The following is an 18,688-nucleotide window of genomic DNA, read 5'->3' on the forward strand; positions in this document are numbered from 1 at the left end:
TGGTCCCCTCACCCCCCTTTCATGGTATGCATGGTCCCTTCACCCCCTTTCGTGGTATGCATGGTCCCCTCACTCCCCTTTCGTGGTATGCATGGTCCCCTCACCCCCCTTTCGTGGTATGCATGGTCCCCTCACCCCCCTTTCGTGGTATGCATGGTCCCCTCACCCCCCATTCGTGGTATGCATGGTCCCCTCACCCCCCTTTCGTGGTATGCATGGTCCCCTCACCCCCCTTTCGTGGTATGCATGGTACCCCTCACCCCCCTTTCATGGTATGCATGGTACCCCCTCACCCCCCTTTTCTGGTATGTATGGTCCCCCTCACCCCTAGGAAACTGCACACATACAAAAAACATTTATACTCACCCATCTTTCCTGTGGTCCAGCGCTGTCCCGTTCTGCCGGAGGCTGGGGGAGGAGTGTGGCACTGGCGCCAGAGTACACGCATGCCCACACCGCGTTGCCCGGCGCCATCTTCCTGAAGACACACTGCAAATGTGTCTTCAGGAAAATGGCGCCAGATAGCGCTATGCGCATGCGCGTACTCCGGCGTCAGAGCCACAATCCTCCTGCCCCGGTCACCGTAAGAAGAGAAGCGCCGTGGTAGCGCTCCTCCCGGTGAGGTAAGTATGGCGCCGGAGATCGTGATCTCCGGCGCCATACCCATTATCATACAGTACCTGTCTGTCTGTTTGTCACGGAAATCCTGCGTCGCTGATTGGACGCGGCCGGCCGGGCTCAACCAATCAGCGACGCGGGATTTCGGTTACAGACAGACATAAGACGATTATCTAATATATAAAGCTCAAGTGTGTGTATGTATGTGTGTGTGTGTGTGTGTGTGTGTGTGTGTGTATGTGTATGTGTGTGTGTGTATCTCCGGGATAGGCATCCGCACCGTCGCAGCTACAGCCACAAAATTTGACACAGTCACACGTCTGGACCCCGAGAGCGTCCTAAGCTATGTTGTGAGGTGAAATTTTAACCCCGCGCGTTCCAATTCACCAAACAATTTTGCCTCTGTCTGCACACTGGGGAAAAAGTGTGTGTGCATCAAGCCGCGCCCCTCATTATGATGTCATAATGGTTGCCATGGCGACGCTGATGTCATCATATGTATATGGGCACTGGACTATGGGATAGAGGATATGTATGACGGGTATATGGGCACTGGACTATGGGATGGAGGGATATGTATGACGGGTATATGGGCACTCGACTATGGGATGGCGAAAATGTATGATGGGTATATGGGCATGGGACTATGGGATGAAGAATATGTATGATGGGTATATGGGCATGGGACTATGGGATGGCGAATATGTATGATGGGTATATGGGCACGGGACTATGGGATGGAGGATATGTATGATGGGTATATGGGCATGGGCCTATGGGATGGTGGATATGTATGATGGGTATATGGGCATGGGACTATGGGGTGGCGGATATGTATGATGGGTATATGGGCATGGGACTATGGGATAGCGGATATGTATAATGGGTATATGGGCACGGGACTATGGGATGGAGAATATGTATGATGGGTATATGGGCATGGGACTATGAGATGAAGGATGTGTGATGGGTATATGGGAGCTCGACTATGGGATGGCAAATATGTATGATGGGTATATGGGCTTGGGACTATGGGATGAAGAATATGTATGATGGGTATATGGGCACGGGACTATGGGATGAAGAATATGTATGATGGGTATATGGGCACGGGACTATGGGATGGAGGATATGTATGATGGGTATATGGGCATGGGCCTATGGGATGGTGGATATGTATGATGGGTATATGGGCACGGGACTATGGGATGGAAGATAATTATAATTTGTTATAACTAACCACAGTTAGTTACTATGCCCGGGCAGCGCCGGGCTCTTCAGCTAGTATATATATATATTATTGGGAGTATGACCTCTGGGACCAGAACCAATGGGCATTATGGTTAACTTTTATCCCCATTAGAATGAATCAGCAGTGCACATGCCTGACCACCACTCCATTCGTTCTTTACAGGGCTGCTGGAAAAATCTGATCCCAACAGCCTTATAAGGAATATATGGGCTCCGGTGTTCAGCCAACCACAGATTTATAAGTTATCACCTGTCAACAGAATTTATCTTCACTAAAGAACCCCTTAAAGATGACCAGTTGCCTATTAAAAAATGACTTAAATACTGTACCTTGCAAAATGCCTGTGCTCACCTCATTTTGCAATTCTTTCTTTGTTTTTGTGCTATATTAGTTAAATGAAGGATATTCATATTTATTGCTTTTGGAGTATAATATGTGAAATCTCTGCTTGCGGTCCAACTGTGTGTTTCTACTGAGTCGTCAGAGTCTTCTCTGAGTGTGTGGTCTTTCACTCCTCTGCTTCAAAAGCTACAAAACACAGCTCGTCAGCTGGTCTATCAGTCTCAAAGGCTGCCAAGCTGTGATTGGCACTGTCCAGGAGTGATGGGTGAAAGTGCACATCCCCAGAGAAGACTCTGAAGAAATGCCTGGTTGCACTACAAGCAGAGATTTCACATACTGCACTCTAAAATAAATAAATGCTACTAAATCTGCAATTGAGCAACACAGCACAAATTGGAAAAGAGCACTAGAATCAGGGGAGTGCTGGAATTTTTACATATTTTTACATTTACAGTGCCTTGTGAAAGGATTCGGCCCCCTGGAACTTTTCAACCTTTTCCCACATATCATGCTTCAAACATAAAGATACCAAATGTAAATTTTTGGTGAAGAATCAACAACAAGTGGGACACAATTGTGAAGTTGAACGAAATTTATTGGTTATTTTAAATTTTTGTGGAAATTCAAAAACTGAAAAGTGGGGCGTGCAATATTATTCGGCCCCTTTAACTTAATACGTTGTTGCGCCACCTTTTGCTGTGATTACAGCTGCAAGTAGCTTGGGGTATGTCTCTATCAGTTTTGTACATCGAGAGACTGAAATTCTTGCCCATTCTTCCTTAGCAAACAACTTGAGCTCAGTGAGGTTTGATGTAGATCATTTGTGAACAGCAGTTTTCAGCTCTTTCCACAGATTCTTGATTGGACTCAGGTCTGGACTTTGACTTGGCCATTCTAACACCTGGATGCGTTTATTTGTGAACCATTCCATTGTAGATTTTGCTTTATGTTTGGGATCATTGTCTTGTTGGAAGACAAACCTCCGTCCAAGTCTCAGGTCTTTTGCATACTCCAACATGTTTTCTTCAAGAATGGTCCTGTATTTGGCTCCATCTATCTTCCCATCAATTTTAACCATCTTCCCTGTCCCTGTTGAGGAAAAGCAGACCCAAACCTTGATGCTGCCACCACCATGTTTGACAGTGGGGATGGTGTGTTCAGGGTGATGAGCTGTGCTGCCTTTATGCCAAACATATTTTTTGGCATTGTTGCCAAAAAGTTCGATTTTGGTTTCATCTGACCAGAGCACCTTCTTCCACATGTTTGGCGTGTCTCCCAGGTGGCTTGTTGCAAACTTTAAACAACACTATTTATGGATATCTTTGAGAAATGGCTTTCTTCTTGCAACTCTTCCATAAAGGCCAGATTTGTGCAGTGTACGACTGATTGTTGTCCTATGTACAGACTGTCCCACCTCAGATGTAGATCTCTGCAGTTCATCCAGAGTGATCATGGGCCTCTTGGCTGCATCTCTGATCAGTCTTCTCCTTGTTTGAGATGAAAGTTTAGAGGGACGGTCGGGTCTTGGTAGATGAGCAGCACGGTGGCTCAGTGGTTAGCCATCCCACCAAGGACAACATCTGCAAGGAGTTTGTATGTTCTCCCCGTGTTTGCGTGGGTTTCCTCCGGGCACTCCGGTTTCCTCCCACACTCCAAAGATATACTGATAGGGAATTTAGATTGTGAACCCCACGGGGACAGTGATGAAAATGTGTGCAAACTGTAAAGCGCTGCGGAATATGTTAGCGCTATATAAAAATAAAGATTATTATTATTTGCAGTGGTATGATATTCCTTCCATTTTAATATGATCGCTTGCACAGTGCTCCTTGGGACGTTTAAAGTTTTGGAAATCATTTTGTATCCAAATACGGCTTCAAAATTCTCCAAAACAGTATCACGGACCTACCTGTTGTGTTCCTTGGTCTTCATCAATCAATCAATCAATCAATCAAATTTATTATCGCCAAGTACATATTACATATATACAAGGAATTCTTTGTGGCAAAGAGGCAACATAATATATAACAACAGATACAACAAGTAACATCTAACAAGACAGATACAGTATATAGTCTACACATGATGCTCTCTGTGTATCAAACAGAACCTGAGACTATCACAGAGCAGGTACATTTAAACAGAGACTTGATTATACAACGGGGGAATAAAATTTATCATCATTAGTCATTTAGGACAACATTGGATCATTCAGAGATCCATAATGAATTTCTGGAGTGAGTTTGCTGCACTGAAAGTAAAGGGGCTGAATAATATTGCACACCCTACTTTTCAGTTTTTGAATTTCCACAAATATTTAAAATAACCAATAAATTTCGTTCAACTTCACAATTGTGTCCCACTTGTTGATTCTTCACCAAAAATTTACATTTGGTATCTTTATGTTTGAAGCATGATATGTGGGAAAAGGTAGGAAAGTTCCAGGGGGTCGAATACTTTCGCAAGGCACTGTATTTAATTTTTTTAAGCAAATGACAGGTTATTTTAAAGGACCATTTTTGATTTTTAGGACAAGGCAAATTGTTTTGTTTTCTTATTGTTGCATTTCAGAAACAATCATGTTTGTGCTTTTTTTTTTTATCTATGTAGCTGCATGATGGGTTTTTTTTGCAGGATGAGATGTATTTGTCAGTGACAACATTTTGTTGTACATGCAATTTATTACTAAACTTATATTACCGTATATACTCGAATATAAGCCAAGATTTTCAACCCATTTTTTGGGGCTGAAAGTCCCCCTCTCGGCTTATATTCGAGTCATATACCTGGGGGTCTGCAGGGGAGGGGGAGCGTGGGTGTCACAGATCATACTTACCCCGTCCTGGCTCGGTCTCTGCAGCCCCCCGCTTCTCCACGGTCTCCCTTCCTTCCTTCAGCGGTCACATGGTACCGCTCATTAAGCTCATGAATATGCGCATATTTATGAGTTTAATGAGCGGTACCACATGACTGCTGAAGGCAGGAAGGGAGACCGTGGGAGAACGGAGCTGCAGAGACCGAGCCAGGACGGGGTAAGTATAGGCTATATTCACCTGTCCCCGGTCCATCGGTGCTTGCTGCTGTCTGATGTGTCCTCTTGTCAGTTGTCAGTGACATTCAGACAGCAGAGGGTGCAGTGACGTGGTTAATGTGCACCCTGCCCTCTGCTGCCTGAATGTCACTGACAGATGACGTGGCAGACAGCGGCGGCCGGCGAGCAGCGATGGACGCAGGACAGGTGAATGTCTCAGGTGCCGGTTCCTGAGGCAGCAGCGACACCGACACCTGGCACCCAGCGACGGAGAGGTGAGTATGTCATTTTTTATTTCTATTTGCAGCAGCAGCGACAGCATATGGGGGCATAATATATGGAGCATCTTATGGGGGCAGCATATCGGGGCATAATATATAGAGCAGCATATGGGGACATAATCCATGGAGCAGCATATGGGGGCATAATCTATGGAGCATCTTATGGGGGCATAATCTATGGAGCATCTTATGGGTGCAGCATATGGGGGCATAATCCATGGAGCAGTATATGGGAGCAGCATATGGGGGCATAATCTATGGAGCATCTTATGGGGGCAGCATATGGGGGCATAATCTATGGAGCATCTTATGGGGCAGCAAATTCTATGGAGCATCTTATGGGGCAGCATATGGGGCATAATCTATGGAGCATCTTATGGGGCCATAACCTTTATGGAGCAGCATATGGGACATATTATTCTAGGGAGCATCTCATGGGGTCCATCAGGAACTGTATGGAGCATTATATGGGGCTCCTGATTCAATATGGCTATTCAAAAACATTTATCCTACTGATGTCTCAATTAATTTTACTTTTATTGGTATGCATTTTTATTTTTGAAATTTACCAGTAGCTGCTGCATTTTCCACCCTAGGCTTTTACTCGAGTCAATAAGTTTTCCCAGTTTTTTGTGGCAAAATTAGTGGGGGGTCGGCTTATACTCGGGTCAGCTTATAATCGAGTATATACGGTAACTCTTTTTGGGGAGAAAAAATGTACTGTTGTCAAACTTTTTATGTTAAATACTGTAAGTGTATGAATTACAGCTCATACCCAGCTGCATTAAAAATGGATGAGGGCAATCCAATAAAAAATCTTTGGACTGAGAAAAAAAAAATCACAGCATGCTGTGAGTGGCCATGTATATTAGACGAGACTCACTAATGAAAGGAAATGGGTGCGAGAAAAAAAAAACATACGGCAGACGGACCAAGAGTGTGCCACACGATTTTTACCACCCATCTTCTAGAAAACCTGGCATTTCATCAGCTGAGCACAGTAAATTCACAGCGTGAGCCGTCAGAATAGAAAAGAATAAATAAAATAGATATACGGTACATAGAATAGATAGATAGAAAGATATTAGTGACATATATAACTAGTGCAGTGTGCGTGCAGTTCAATGTTCCCAGGGCTAGTGGGATGTGGCTAACTTTCTGGGGCGGCTAAGAGCTGATGTTTTTAGCCTGGGAAGGAGCCAACATCCGTGGCCCCTTCCTAGACTATTAATATCAGCCTGCAGCTGTCTGCCTAGCCTTTGATGGTTGTTAATTATAGGGGGACCCCACATAATTTTTTTGTGTGGGCCCCCCACTTTAGTACTCAGTAAATGCTATGTAGACAGCTGTGAGCAGATATTAATAGCCTGAGAAGCTCCGTGTTTAATACCCCCTTCCCAGACTTTAAGCATCAGCCCCAGGCCGTCTGCTTTCCATCAGCTGGTTAACAATTAGTCGGGGGACTCTGTCATTTTTTTCTTTAATTTATTGAATTTTTAGCTAAATACATGTACAATAAAATACACACGCCCTGCACTGATTATATATCTTAATGACATCTATCTAGATCTAAGATTGTTTTCTTAGTTAGTAAACTAGCTTGAAATGACAGAGAATTCTTGTATGTAAAAGCTGATGTTAAAAACGCTTTGCATACGGGTTGCATATGCATGCCATACGGATGTCTAGGTGAGTAAAATAGCATTGTACTTGCATGACACATCAGACCGATTTTATTAATGCAGATGAGTGTAATCTCTTAAAATGATGTTTGTAGACAGCATTAACAATATTTATAATGATCAGTAAGTGCAACTGACATTATACTGTATATTGCTACTTTCATTTTTGCAACTTATTAACATAAGCCAGAGAAAAAAAATATTAACGCATTTCACCAAAAATAGAATTGTTCAAATAAATTCCTGTACATCACATGATATACACCTACTGTATGATAATAAAATGTCCAAAAATTTCAGTGCTCCATTATCCTAAAACCAAAAAGTAAGATATGTGGCTAACAATATATAGTACAGCCCCAAATGTGAATAATAGTAACCTCCTAACGGTATTTGTCATGTAAGAAATGTGGTTCCTGCAAATGATATCTAAATAACATTTATAGTAGTTACATAAGCTGGAAATGCCATAGATCCAGTAAGGAGGTACAATAAATGTCTTCTACAACATTGGAAAAAGTTAATGAGCTAAATGATGTATTTTTAAAGCCTGAACAGACAGATAAAGCTAATTTCGAGATTAAATAGAAACTGCAGGTGTTGAGATCATAAAGTTCTGGATGGAAAATTGATCTTTTATATTTATATTCATCTCCCAAGTTTGAAACACTGTAAAAATGCAGAATTTATTATATCTACAAATGATGTCATATTTTATCCTAAAAAGCTATAAGTAATAATGCCACCAAAAAATAAGCTACATCAAATAGCCAAATTATATGTCTTTCTTCACAAAATTCTTTGCGTAACGTAAACGGGGATATCCAGCCCTGGGGAAAAATTTTGGCAAACACTGCAACTTGCCAAATCCTAAAAGTGGATAATATACACAATTAAAATTTGGCTCCACTTGCCGGTTTGAGTAGCCATCAGTTGTCCTCAAGTATGCAATTTGCATCCTTGCGATCTCATGCCAACTAGATTCTCATCCGCTTCTCTTAATCTTCCAGCTCAACTGGATGATCAATTGACACATAAAAATAGATATTGTTGTTTAATCCATCATAAGCAAACTTTACCAAAGAGAAAAAAGCATTCTAACATGCAGAAATCCTGCCATTCAAAATGACCCAATAGTAATACAGAAAATGCATCCATACTTGCTGTATCTAACTATATTGTTATTTTAACATTATTCTCCATTCCCACTCTCTGCTATTTGCTGTATATATCACCACCTGCTTATACCCATACATACACCCATCCCATTAGGTGGGTACAACAGTTACAGAGATGGATCACTTACTTTTCTCTTAAGAAAAGCAGCTGAGAATGTGGTCGGCTCATGACCGTAAATATGCAAATGTTCTCACATGACCACCGTTCGAACCTACAAGCAGAGACTATTTCAAAAAGTGTGTATATTACACTCTATTAGGATTCAACAAGCTTCAATGCTTGCCGAAAATTTCTCCAGGGCTGGACAACACTTTTACAGGGAACCAGTCATGTCCAATAATGCCATTAACCTGCAGATATAGAGTTAATCTGCAGATTACTAGATTTATCATGTAGCCCAGCTGCAATACAGAAAGTGCGGCACCTGGTAGAAAATGGACGTTATTTTTACCGGGAGCCGCCAGCTTTCAGTCATGCAGGCCTGCCCAGAGCACTGAGAGCAGCGGCTGTAAGCACGCCCCGCCACTGACTGACAGCTGACTCTGCACTGATGTATACCATCAAATGAAATACTTTTTAAAGTTGGTGTCAGGTTTTAGCGTAGGAGCATCATGTACTCTGATGTCAAGACGTCATGTTCGGTAAGCTCTGTCCACAGCATTCCTTTTTACACTGTAGATGCAGCTTGGCTATTAACTTACCTGTGCCATAACCACAGAGCTTTGAAAGAAGTAATCACTTGATATATCATGTGTCAGAATAACAGTCATATACATTATAGACAAGATGTTTAACATCAATATAATTTTGCATTTTATAACTTATTAGCCAACCTCTTTAATTCTGCACAGAGAGTAGTGATACAATGTTAACGGATTGCTCCAAAATTAGACATAGAAGTGCATTCACTTCAAAGTCCAGAAAATGTTAGAAAAAGCGTTAACTTACCCACACAGCCTTGTCCGTCCAGAGAATCCTGGTACCCCTGATAACAGAGGCAGCGGTATGAACCATTGGTATTCTCACAGAACCCTTGACTGCACAGCGTGCTGTTAGTACATTCATCAACATCTGCAAGTGAGACACAATACAAGTCAACGCACATACAGCAGGCGCACAAAGACATGCCTTGTACCATGGTCTGCAAAAACAATGTAGATGTATTGCTTCTGTATACATAAAAAAAAAATGCAAAAGCGAATAGGGTCTTATCTACGGTAAGTATTAAAGGAAAAACAAATGGCATGGGGGTTGAGACACAACACCTAGAAATGCAAATCACAGCCAAAGGGTATATATACAAAGGTGCCAAGGGCTATGGATGTATCCTGCACTGCTGATAAATGACAAGCCACGAAGAAACACGTTTCGGAGTCACTCCTACTCCTTCTTCAGGTTTCACCACAAATCAAAGCTATATCAAAGCACATATAAGTGGTTAAGTACATGAAAAAAAAAAATGATTAATGTATTTAACTGCTTGCTTATATGTTATCTGTTGGTTTTATTTGTGTTTGCCCTGAAGAAGGAGTAGGAGTGACTCTGAAATGCGTTGACATTAAACCAACGATTTTTCATTTCATTGTGACTTGTCATTTATCAGTAGTGCAGGATATTTACATCTCTCCATAGATTGTGTTGACAGATTCCCTTTAAGTTTCATTTTTGTTCCTGCACCATGCATTACAACATGCGTTACAACAGAAAAGCTGCTAATATTCATAAAAGTCAACTGACACAGATTAGCAATTAAAATAGAATAAACTTAGCATGCATCTTAGCTCTAAATTGAAATATAATATTTTTGGCATTGTACATTTAATACATTATTCTTTTGAAGCTTTTGTTTTTCCTATTTAGATAAATCACATTGAAAGTTCTATACTAAAATAAACCAAGCTTCGGCATAAGCACATTAACTATGGAAACTTTCAGACATTAAATGAATACTAATGTGTATTAATATCCTATGGCATATTTATATTATAATTCCATATGGAAAAAGAATATTCTTTTTTTCTTTTTCGTCTGTGCTTGATTGTTTTATTGAGTAGGAAAATCCCCGGGGAATGGATCAGAATAATATAATGTTGATTTATTAATACAAGTAATCTAAAAAGTTAAAACTCATGATGCAAGGGCGGATGAAAATAAAATGTGTGCTCGTGACCAACACAATGAAAAGAACTTATTGTCTCGTGCACGTGAATGTTTTCATTTCTGACTTTTCTCTTTTTTTAGACGCTATTTTTCTTATTTATTCGCACCATGTGTACCCAGAGAAGTGATCAGATTCCTGGGGGGGAACAATAAAACTTTTTTTAGTCGAAATCGTCCAGACATAAAATGTCTCCACTGTAATCACCTCTATCTGTATAGCTCAGTGCATGTTCATAATAATTCAAAGGCTCCCACCAAATCATCTGTAGGAGTTGGCAGCTCCACCGCTACAGTAGCTGTTAATAAGTTACACTTCTTCCATGCAGTCCCAATAGTAATTGAACTTTGCTTCCCTAATGTTCCACTGTTCCACAAAATGAGCTTTATTTTTCTTTTTTCCGCACAGATGTATTCTGAGACGTGAGGCCGGAGACTCCGCGAGCATGAGATGTATTGTTTAATTCGGATAGCAGACCTGTGGTAAGGGTCTTTTAAAAGCAGAAATGGAATTAACAGATGGTAACAAGATCAACATTAAGTCTAAGTATTTCTTTTCCAACAACTCTCTAGTGAATCCAGAGTCAAAACCACTTTACAGCAGTTCTCGAAATACCAGCCAGGATAGATAAATATTCAACAGAAGATCTCTCGTCAACTTGGCTGAGCGTAGCTCACTAACAGGGCCAGGATTTTCTTTTATAAAAAGGCCGCTAGCAGTAGACAGTAATTTAATAAACAGTAGTCAATGATGCAATTCCAGATATTTTACACTTTTTTTGGGGGGGTAATTTACATTCTGCGTGACATATCATTGCATAAAAGTGGGAAACCCTAACAATATGTGCCTCTTCTGTGCTCCCTCTCTCCGCGCGGTATGAAAGATAAACTTTATGGTGATGAGTTTGATGGTTTGTTTTTATTAATATGATGAGGGCACCAGTCCAGGCGGTGATAATCTCCAGCTGATAAAACAGTCACTGTATTGAAACAACAGCTCACAGCCTAATAAGTGTCACATCACTGAAATCAGTGTCTCATTCTCTACCTCATTCTACCCTCAGATTACATAGCAAAAACCTGCTGACAGCTTCCTTTTAATTGGGTTGTTTCCATCTCATAAAGTGATGCCATATCACTTATTGACAGGTGAGTGTTGGACCTCTAGGACCCCCACTGATAGTGATAATGGAGCTCAGGGCTTTGCAGTGCAGCCCTAATCAGTTGACTGTGCCACTAAGCAGGGAAAAACTAGAAGAAGAGGCGGTGGTACACATGCATTTGGTCAGCTTCATTCTCAGAAATTAAATATCCTAGCAAGATCTCATTATTTTAACCCATGTATTGCAGATGTCAGGTGCCTGTGTATGGAACGGACTCAGGGGCTCAGCATGCAAGATACAAAGTGGGTGCCAGCTGTGTTATACAGCTGGAAGCTGCCCTTAACAGCACTGAATCATGATGACCGGCAGAATCATGTTATCAGGTCTTTTTACTGCAAACCTAAGAATGTAAAAAATACAATGAAGGAATGACATATTTTTACTATTTCACTTGGAATGTGGACCCAGTAAGTAAATCGATTTGTGCACATTATGTTATCATGACCACAGGGGCGTGATAACATGGAAAGAGGGTTGACTAGTCTGGTGAAAATGACGACCCATCGATTAGTCAAAGCCCTTTATAGCATAGGTAAAGGGGACATTAGAAATGCTTCTTTGGACCTCATTTGTACAGAAAAATGTTATACAGATCTGGTTAGGCAGGGAATTTACTCATAAATAAGTCAATGTTGCTGGGTTGGAGGGTATGACAGGTTCCCTTTAAGACCAGTGCAGAACTGGACACTGATCTCGTATTCAGAAAGGCAGCAAAAAAGCCTTGTCTCGGTAACAAATCATCAAGGACAAACTGACAATCTGCAGGAAGTACAAGGATTGGACTGCAGAGTTCTTAAAAAATAACGGTCAACACTATAATAATTGATTTTCTTTGTCAATAAAAGTTTAAAAACTTACAAAAGTCTTATAATCGTACTTCAGTAAATATAGAAGGATCCATCTGATTTGAAGACCTAAAATCACTGAAGCAGCGAAGTTTGTGAAAACTGTAATTTGTGGCAGTCTGAAAACTTTTGGCTATCAGTGTACACATGGTTAAATGAGGGAGGGGGATAAAAGGTGTCAAAGGATGGGGAGACACATTCTGTATAGGGGCATAGGTTTTCTAAATAGGAACTGAGCCTTCTGGGGTTTTTTTTCTATAAAATACCAACCTGAAGCCAAGTTCTGGTTACTATCGCTAACATTGTTCTAGCTTATATTATACATCTGGTTTTGCCTCATCTCCTGCAGACACACTAACTGATATAAACTACTTCCTAAAGTTGTGTGATCACAGCTTAGGCTGGTTTCACACTTGCATCTTTTTGCGCTGCTTTTTAGCATGCGTTTTTTCCCCTATACTTTAACATGGGTGCACATATGTGCGCTTACATATGCGCACGTACGCGTTTGTATGCGCATGCGTTTTTTTGCAGTGTGCATTCTGTTGCATTTTTTGTGCGTCTAACTTGCCCCAAAAAAACGCATGCGCATGCAATGCGTTTTTTTTTACAGCAAAACACCCATTAAAGTCTATGGGTGCGCATACGTGCGCATTGTAATGTGCACGTATGCGCAAAAAAGCACATGCGTTTTTTTTTTTAAAAATGCACCAAAACTCGCAAAAAAAAGCACACAAACGCATGATGCGTTTTTTCAGGCGTTTTGTTTGCGCAAAAAACGCGCAGCAAAAAAACGCAAGTGTGAAAGTAGCCTTACACTGCTATAACCAAGGGACTTTATTATCTAGAACCCTGAACAGACATACACATAAACAGTTAGAAACAACAATACTAATGTTTCAACTCGGGAAGAGTTCAGAAATCAATATTTTCTGGAAAAACCATGATTTTTAAAAACAGCTTTCATGCATCTTGGCATGCTTTCCACCAGTCTTTCACACTGCTTCTGGTGCAAAAATGTAAGCAGTTCTTCTTTGTTTGATGGCTTGTGATGATCCATCATCCTCTTGATTACATTCCAGAGGTTTTCAATGGGGTTCAGGTCTGGAGAAGGGGCTGCCCATGACAGGGTTTTGATGTGGTGGTCTCTTAAATTTTGCCAGAGCTGTATGTATATATATATATATATATATATATATATATATATATATATATATATATATATATATATATATATCCAAGCCTGAAGTTTAGTAATGTACAGGGGTCAGCCAGGTACTCTCATTAATAAAACGGCACATAAAGAGTTAAAGACACACACACACACCAGCCTATGTAGGAGCATTAGCATAATTAACTTACAAATGCTGTAACAAAATAGCAACTGTATGAAATCTGCGTTAAATGCAAAATCTGTTTATTTTTCAAAAAAATTTTTTAAAAAAATTGCGTGGGCTCCCGCATAATTTTCATAACCAGCAGAGGGAAAGCCGACAGCTGATGTTAGATTTCTGAAAAGGAGTCAATAGTTATAAAGGTTCCCAGGCTATTAATATCAGCTCACAGATGTTTGCTTAGCCTTTATTGGCTAGTTTACAGGGGAACCTCTGGAAAAAATTGACATGGGGTCTCCTATAAAATTGAACTAGCAAAGACTAGACAGACAGCTGTGGGCTGATATTAATAGCCTGGGCATTACCTCAGGCTAAAAACTTCAGCTCTCAGCCGCCCCAGAAATGGCGCATCTTATAGATGCGCCAATTCTAGCACTTAGCCTTGTTCTTCCCATTTGCCCTGTAGCGGTGTCAAGTGGGGCTCATATCTGTGGGTTGCTGTCACCTTTGCTTTGTCAGGTGATATCAAGCCCATAGGTTAGTAATGGAGAGGTGTCTATAAGACACCTCTCCATTACTAATCCTATAGTTATATGGTAAACAAACACACAGCCAGAATAAAGTCTTTCATTTTAAATAATCATACAGACTCCTTTATTGAATCTAAAGTAACCATACTTACCTAATCCCGACTCCCTCGTCTCCTGCAAACAATCAAAAAATAATAAACCAACATATAATACTATCCTGTCTGACGTATTCCATTTAATAACTAGTGTCCCACGACTATCTCTCGTGTATAACAGTCACATCAGGAGATGTGACTGCTCTATCTGGCCTCCGGCGATACACTGACAGGAGGAAATCGCTCCCGCAGTGTATTACTGCGCTGCCGTGAGAGTTCACCAGAGTTCATCAACTATGGTGCTTTCACTTATGGCACTACCGCTGTGTAAGAACTTTCTCACACAGCAGTGCCGTAAGTGACAGCACCGGAGATGATCAGCTGATGTACTCTGGTGAACTCTCACGGGGGCTCAGTGATACACTGCGGGAGGAATTAGCTCCTGTCAGTGTATCTCCGGCAGCCAGGTGACATCGACGTGGGACACTCGGTATTAAATGTACTACGGTATATTTTGGTTTATTATTTTTGCTTGCTTGCAGGAGATGCGGGTGTCAGGGATTAGGTATTCGGTGAGTATGTATATTGTATGTGATTATGTCAATTTTTTTTTTTACAATTGATCTCAGGCACCGGATTATGAGACTATTCTCAAATCATCGGCTCACGATGTCTCTGTTATATGTGACAGCAAACATGGCCGGAAGGGAGTTGTAATCCCATCAGATGAAGCCTAAGTACAATCACTATTGGCTGTTCATCACATGGGTAGACTAGACACACACACAGACACCCGCAGAGAGACAGAGGCCCATAGACAGACACAGACAGACACGCACATATTCACCGCTCACATATATTCTCTGCCCACACACTCTTCCTCTATCTGATATCATTTCCTTTGACAATTCTGCAGCATTTTTGGCAGCAAATGTGCAGCAAATACATAGCAAATCAGCAAACCTTTTTACACCTGCATTTTCGCTGCAGATTTGACTGACTCAATTGAAGTCAATTTACAGATCATGTGCACAACACTTCAGGATTGTCATTGCGTTACAATGCTTTAGTATTCCATTGCGTTTTTGGAGAATTTCTGCGCGTAAAAAAACGCTGCGAAAAATGCATAAAAAAACGCATTGTTTGCACATAGCCAAAAGGGATGTAGTAATTCACCTCCTTCTCTGCCTTATATTGAGATGAATTCCATGTGCAACAGGAAAGTGAATAACGCTAATAAATAGCACTGAGCTCTCAGGGGTTAAATCAGAAACAGAAATATAAATGTACAGTACATAGGTATGAGGATATCTGAAAAGGGCATCACAGGAGGCATGCTTAAACTTAGTATAGAATTTGGGTATATAAATACTCAAGCGCACCAGAGATAGGTAGGTAGGTATAGGAAATAGGAAGTAAAAGACGCAGGCAGATACACAGATCTGTGTGAAAAACTGTAGAAGTGAACAAAAATTTAAAATAAATGAACAAATCTGTTGCACTAATTCCTACACCCGTGATGGAGAACCTATGACACTTGTTTCAGCACTGACACGCAAAGCCATTTTCAATAACACGCGGCCGCCTACAGAGAAGTATGGGGCCGCATGCCGAGAAGGACATTTCATTCTCGGCTCCTGCACAACCAGTTGCAGTAGCCAAGGATAGAAATGGGCGAAGTTCAACGTCGAACTGAACACCTACTGTTCGGGCACGGATACCGAACATGGACTTCTCCAGGAAGACCGTGTTACTGTTCGGGTAATTAGGCTGCCCGAACACCGGGTGTCTGTCGCACTGTCATGTGCTTGACAGCGCAGAAAACACCGCCCCTAATCGGCGGTGAAATCATCCCCGCCGATCAAAGAGCCATGGTTCCCACGCTGTCAAAAGAAAGCGTGAGTGCTCAGCTGTGATCGGAGGTATAAAGTTTACCTCCCTTCACTGGTGTCAGCTGATGGGTCTACTGATCCCATCATCCAACACCTAGTGCCAATAATAACAGTGAGAGCAGGAGCGGCGGATGGGAGTATTCATTAGCCGCTCCTGTGCTGTAAATAAATAATTTAAAAAAAAACCCGGCATGGGTTCCCCTGTGTTTTTGATAACCAGCCAGGCAAAACTCACAGCTGGGGGCTGCAACCCTTAGCTGTCAGATTCAACAAGGCTGGTTATCTAGAATAGAGGGGTCCCTTCACTGTTTTTCTTAATTATTTAAATAAATAATTTAAAAAAACGGCGCAGAGTCCCCCCCCATTTTCGGCAACTAGCCTTGCTAAAGCAGACAGCTGGGACTGGTATTCTCATGCTGGTAAGGGGCAATAGATATTGGCTCCCCCCAGCTTAAAAATAGCAGCCTGCAGCTGCCCAGAAAGAGCACATCTATTAGATGTGCAAATTCTGGCGCTTTGCTCGGGTCTTCCCACTTGCCCTGTATCGGTGGCAAAGTGGGGTTCATCTATGTGGCCTTTGTATTGTCAGGTGACATCAAGCCCACGGCTTAGTAATGGAGAGGCGTCTATGAGACATCTATTTATTACTAATCCTTTAGTTGTATGGTAAATAAAGAAACAAATATACGGTATGTGTTTTAAGAACTATATATCCACCATTTGCACAATCTCTTGTCTTTTTCAAGTTGCATCCAAACCAGGTTGCATTATAGTATAGGAATTAGCGAGACAGATTTGTTCATATATTTTAAATTTTAGTATAGAATTTTTCAATACATTATTTATCTTGAGGTTGGTTTGAGGGTTTATATTGAGATTTACACCCTCAGCATGTTCTTTAGTATCTTGATTCTAAACTTTAGTTTAGGATGCATTATTTGGGTTAATTATGACATTTCAATAGGCCTTAAAGTGGGTCCTCAAAAACACTTTTCCCTTCACTGCACCACCTCAGTGTGAAGACATTTGAATACAGTACTTGGTTGCTTCAGTCAGCCATGTAGACATTCAAAGGAGGATATTGCAGATGATCAATTGCCACCATACAAGCTGAAAAGTAAAAGCTTTGAAAATTCACTGCTTCTCAGCTTTTATTATACTGCATAAGAATGTATAACTTTAAACTTCTTTTTCTAGACTGCACTGTATATGAAAAAACTATTACAAAGCGAGGTTGACTTTGCCTCCTTTTGACCACTTCTCTGCTGTCTCCTGTTGCATTTGGGCCAGTTCTGAGGGTGTTCCCTTGGAATTGACGGGTGTCGTTTTAACACCTGGCTTTACTAAGTCAGTATTCTGTTACATATTTTCAGTTTTCTGGGAAAAATGTAGGTCTTTCTTTGGTGAAAACCTTTAGAATAAACTTGGCATAAGTTGTGTGAGAATTTCATGTTTCTGCTCAGTACATTGGTGAGAACTAATGGTCAGAAAATATGTTAGTCAAACCTTTACTAGACGGACACACTTGTACATTCATGGATGGCGGACACCCACGCTCATAGCGTTTGTGGTATCTGTTTTATATTCCATTCTACAAACATTTGTGGTTTGGATATAATTTAACCAGGAATAAAATTCATTATGAACCTATTGTTTATGACCTGCCTCACATGTGTTTGCTAACACATTCTATATTTGTAGAGGAAAAGCTAACATTTGCACTGCTGCAGACTTATTATTGGCCATAGAAACGAATGGGATATCTTAAAGGGATTTTCCAGTATATACTTGACTTTTTAATCCCTGCAATTTCAGTTATGAGCCTCTACTCCTCCACCCGTCTTGTGTTTAGCCAGCTGTAAAAGTGACACCCTTAATGCTTCACGTGACCGCTGCAGCCAGTCATTGTGCTCAGCAGTCTCTCAGATGTAATAGAAAGACCCTTTACGTCAGAGAAGCTTCATCTGCTCTTAGTCATTTCAAACAACTGGAAAATTTAGGACAAGCTATGAGGATCTATAATGGTCGCATTGAGTATAGACACAAAGTTTGCTTTCACGTAGCCAGGGAATATTTGAAAAAAATATTTGAAAAATTAAAAGTGAGTTAAACTAATCCAAAATTATCAGTCATTTTCATCATATGAATTAAATAGAAAATCAACCACAATTGAATGTACTACATTACAAAAGAATAGTAAAAGTTATATTATTACAATAGTAAAGGGGTGGCTTCACAAGGATAAGAACATCACCTTTTTACAATAAAACCATTGTAAGTCGTTGTG

At 40.9% G+C, this 18,688-nt stretch overlaps 1 protein-coding gene across 4 annotated transcripts in view; it reads right to left on the minus strand.

Moving 5' to 3' along the window:
- The window catches only part of LTBP1 (latent transforming growth factor beta binding protein 1), a 492,758-nt gene that overhangs the window by 75,468 nt on the left and 398,602 nt on the right, over window positions 1-18,688 (minus strand). For all 4 annotated transcript variants that reach the window (XM_073557607.1, XM_073557605.1, XM_073557606.1 and 1 more), the window contains one exon: window positions 9,334-9,456. In XM_073557607.1, coding sequence (XP_073413708.1) covers window positions 9,334-9,456 — 123 coding nt within the window. The remainder of the gene's footprint in view (window positions 1-9,333; window positions 9,457-18,688) is intronic.

This window comes from Dendrobates tinctorius, unplaced genomic scaffold, assembly GCF_039654945.1.
Source record: "Dendrobates tinctorius isolate UK_male_01 unplaced genomic scaffold, ASM3965494v1 ptg000250l, whole genome shotgun sequence".
Lineage (NCBI taxonomy): Eukaryota > Metazoa > Chordata > Amphibia > Anura > Dendrobatidae > Dendrobates > Dendrobates tinctorius.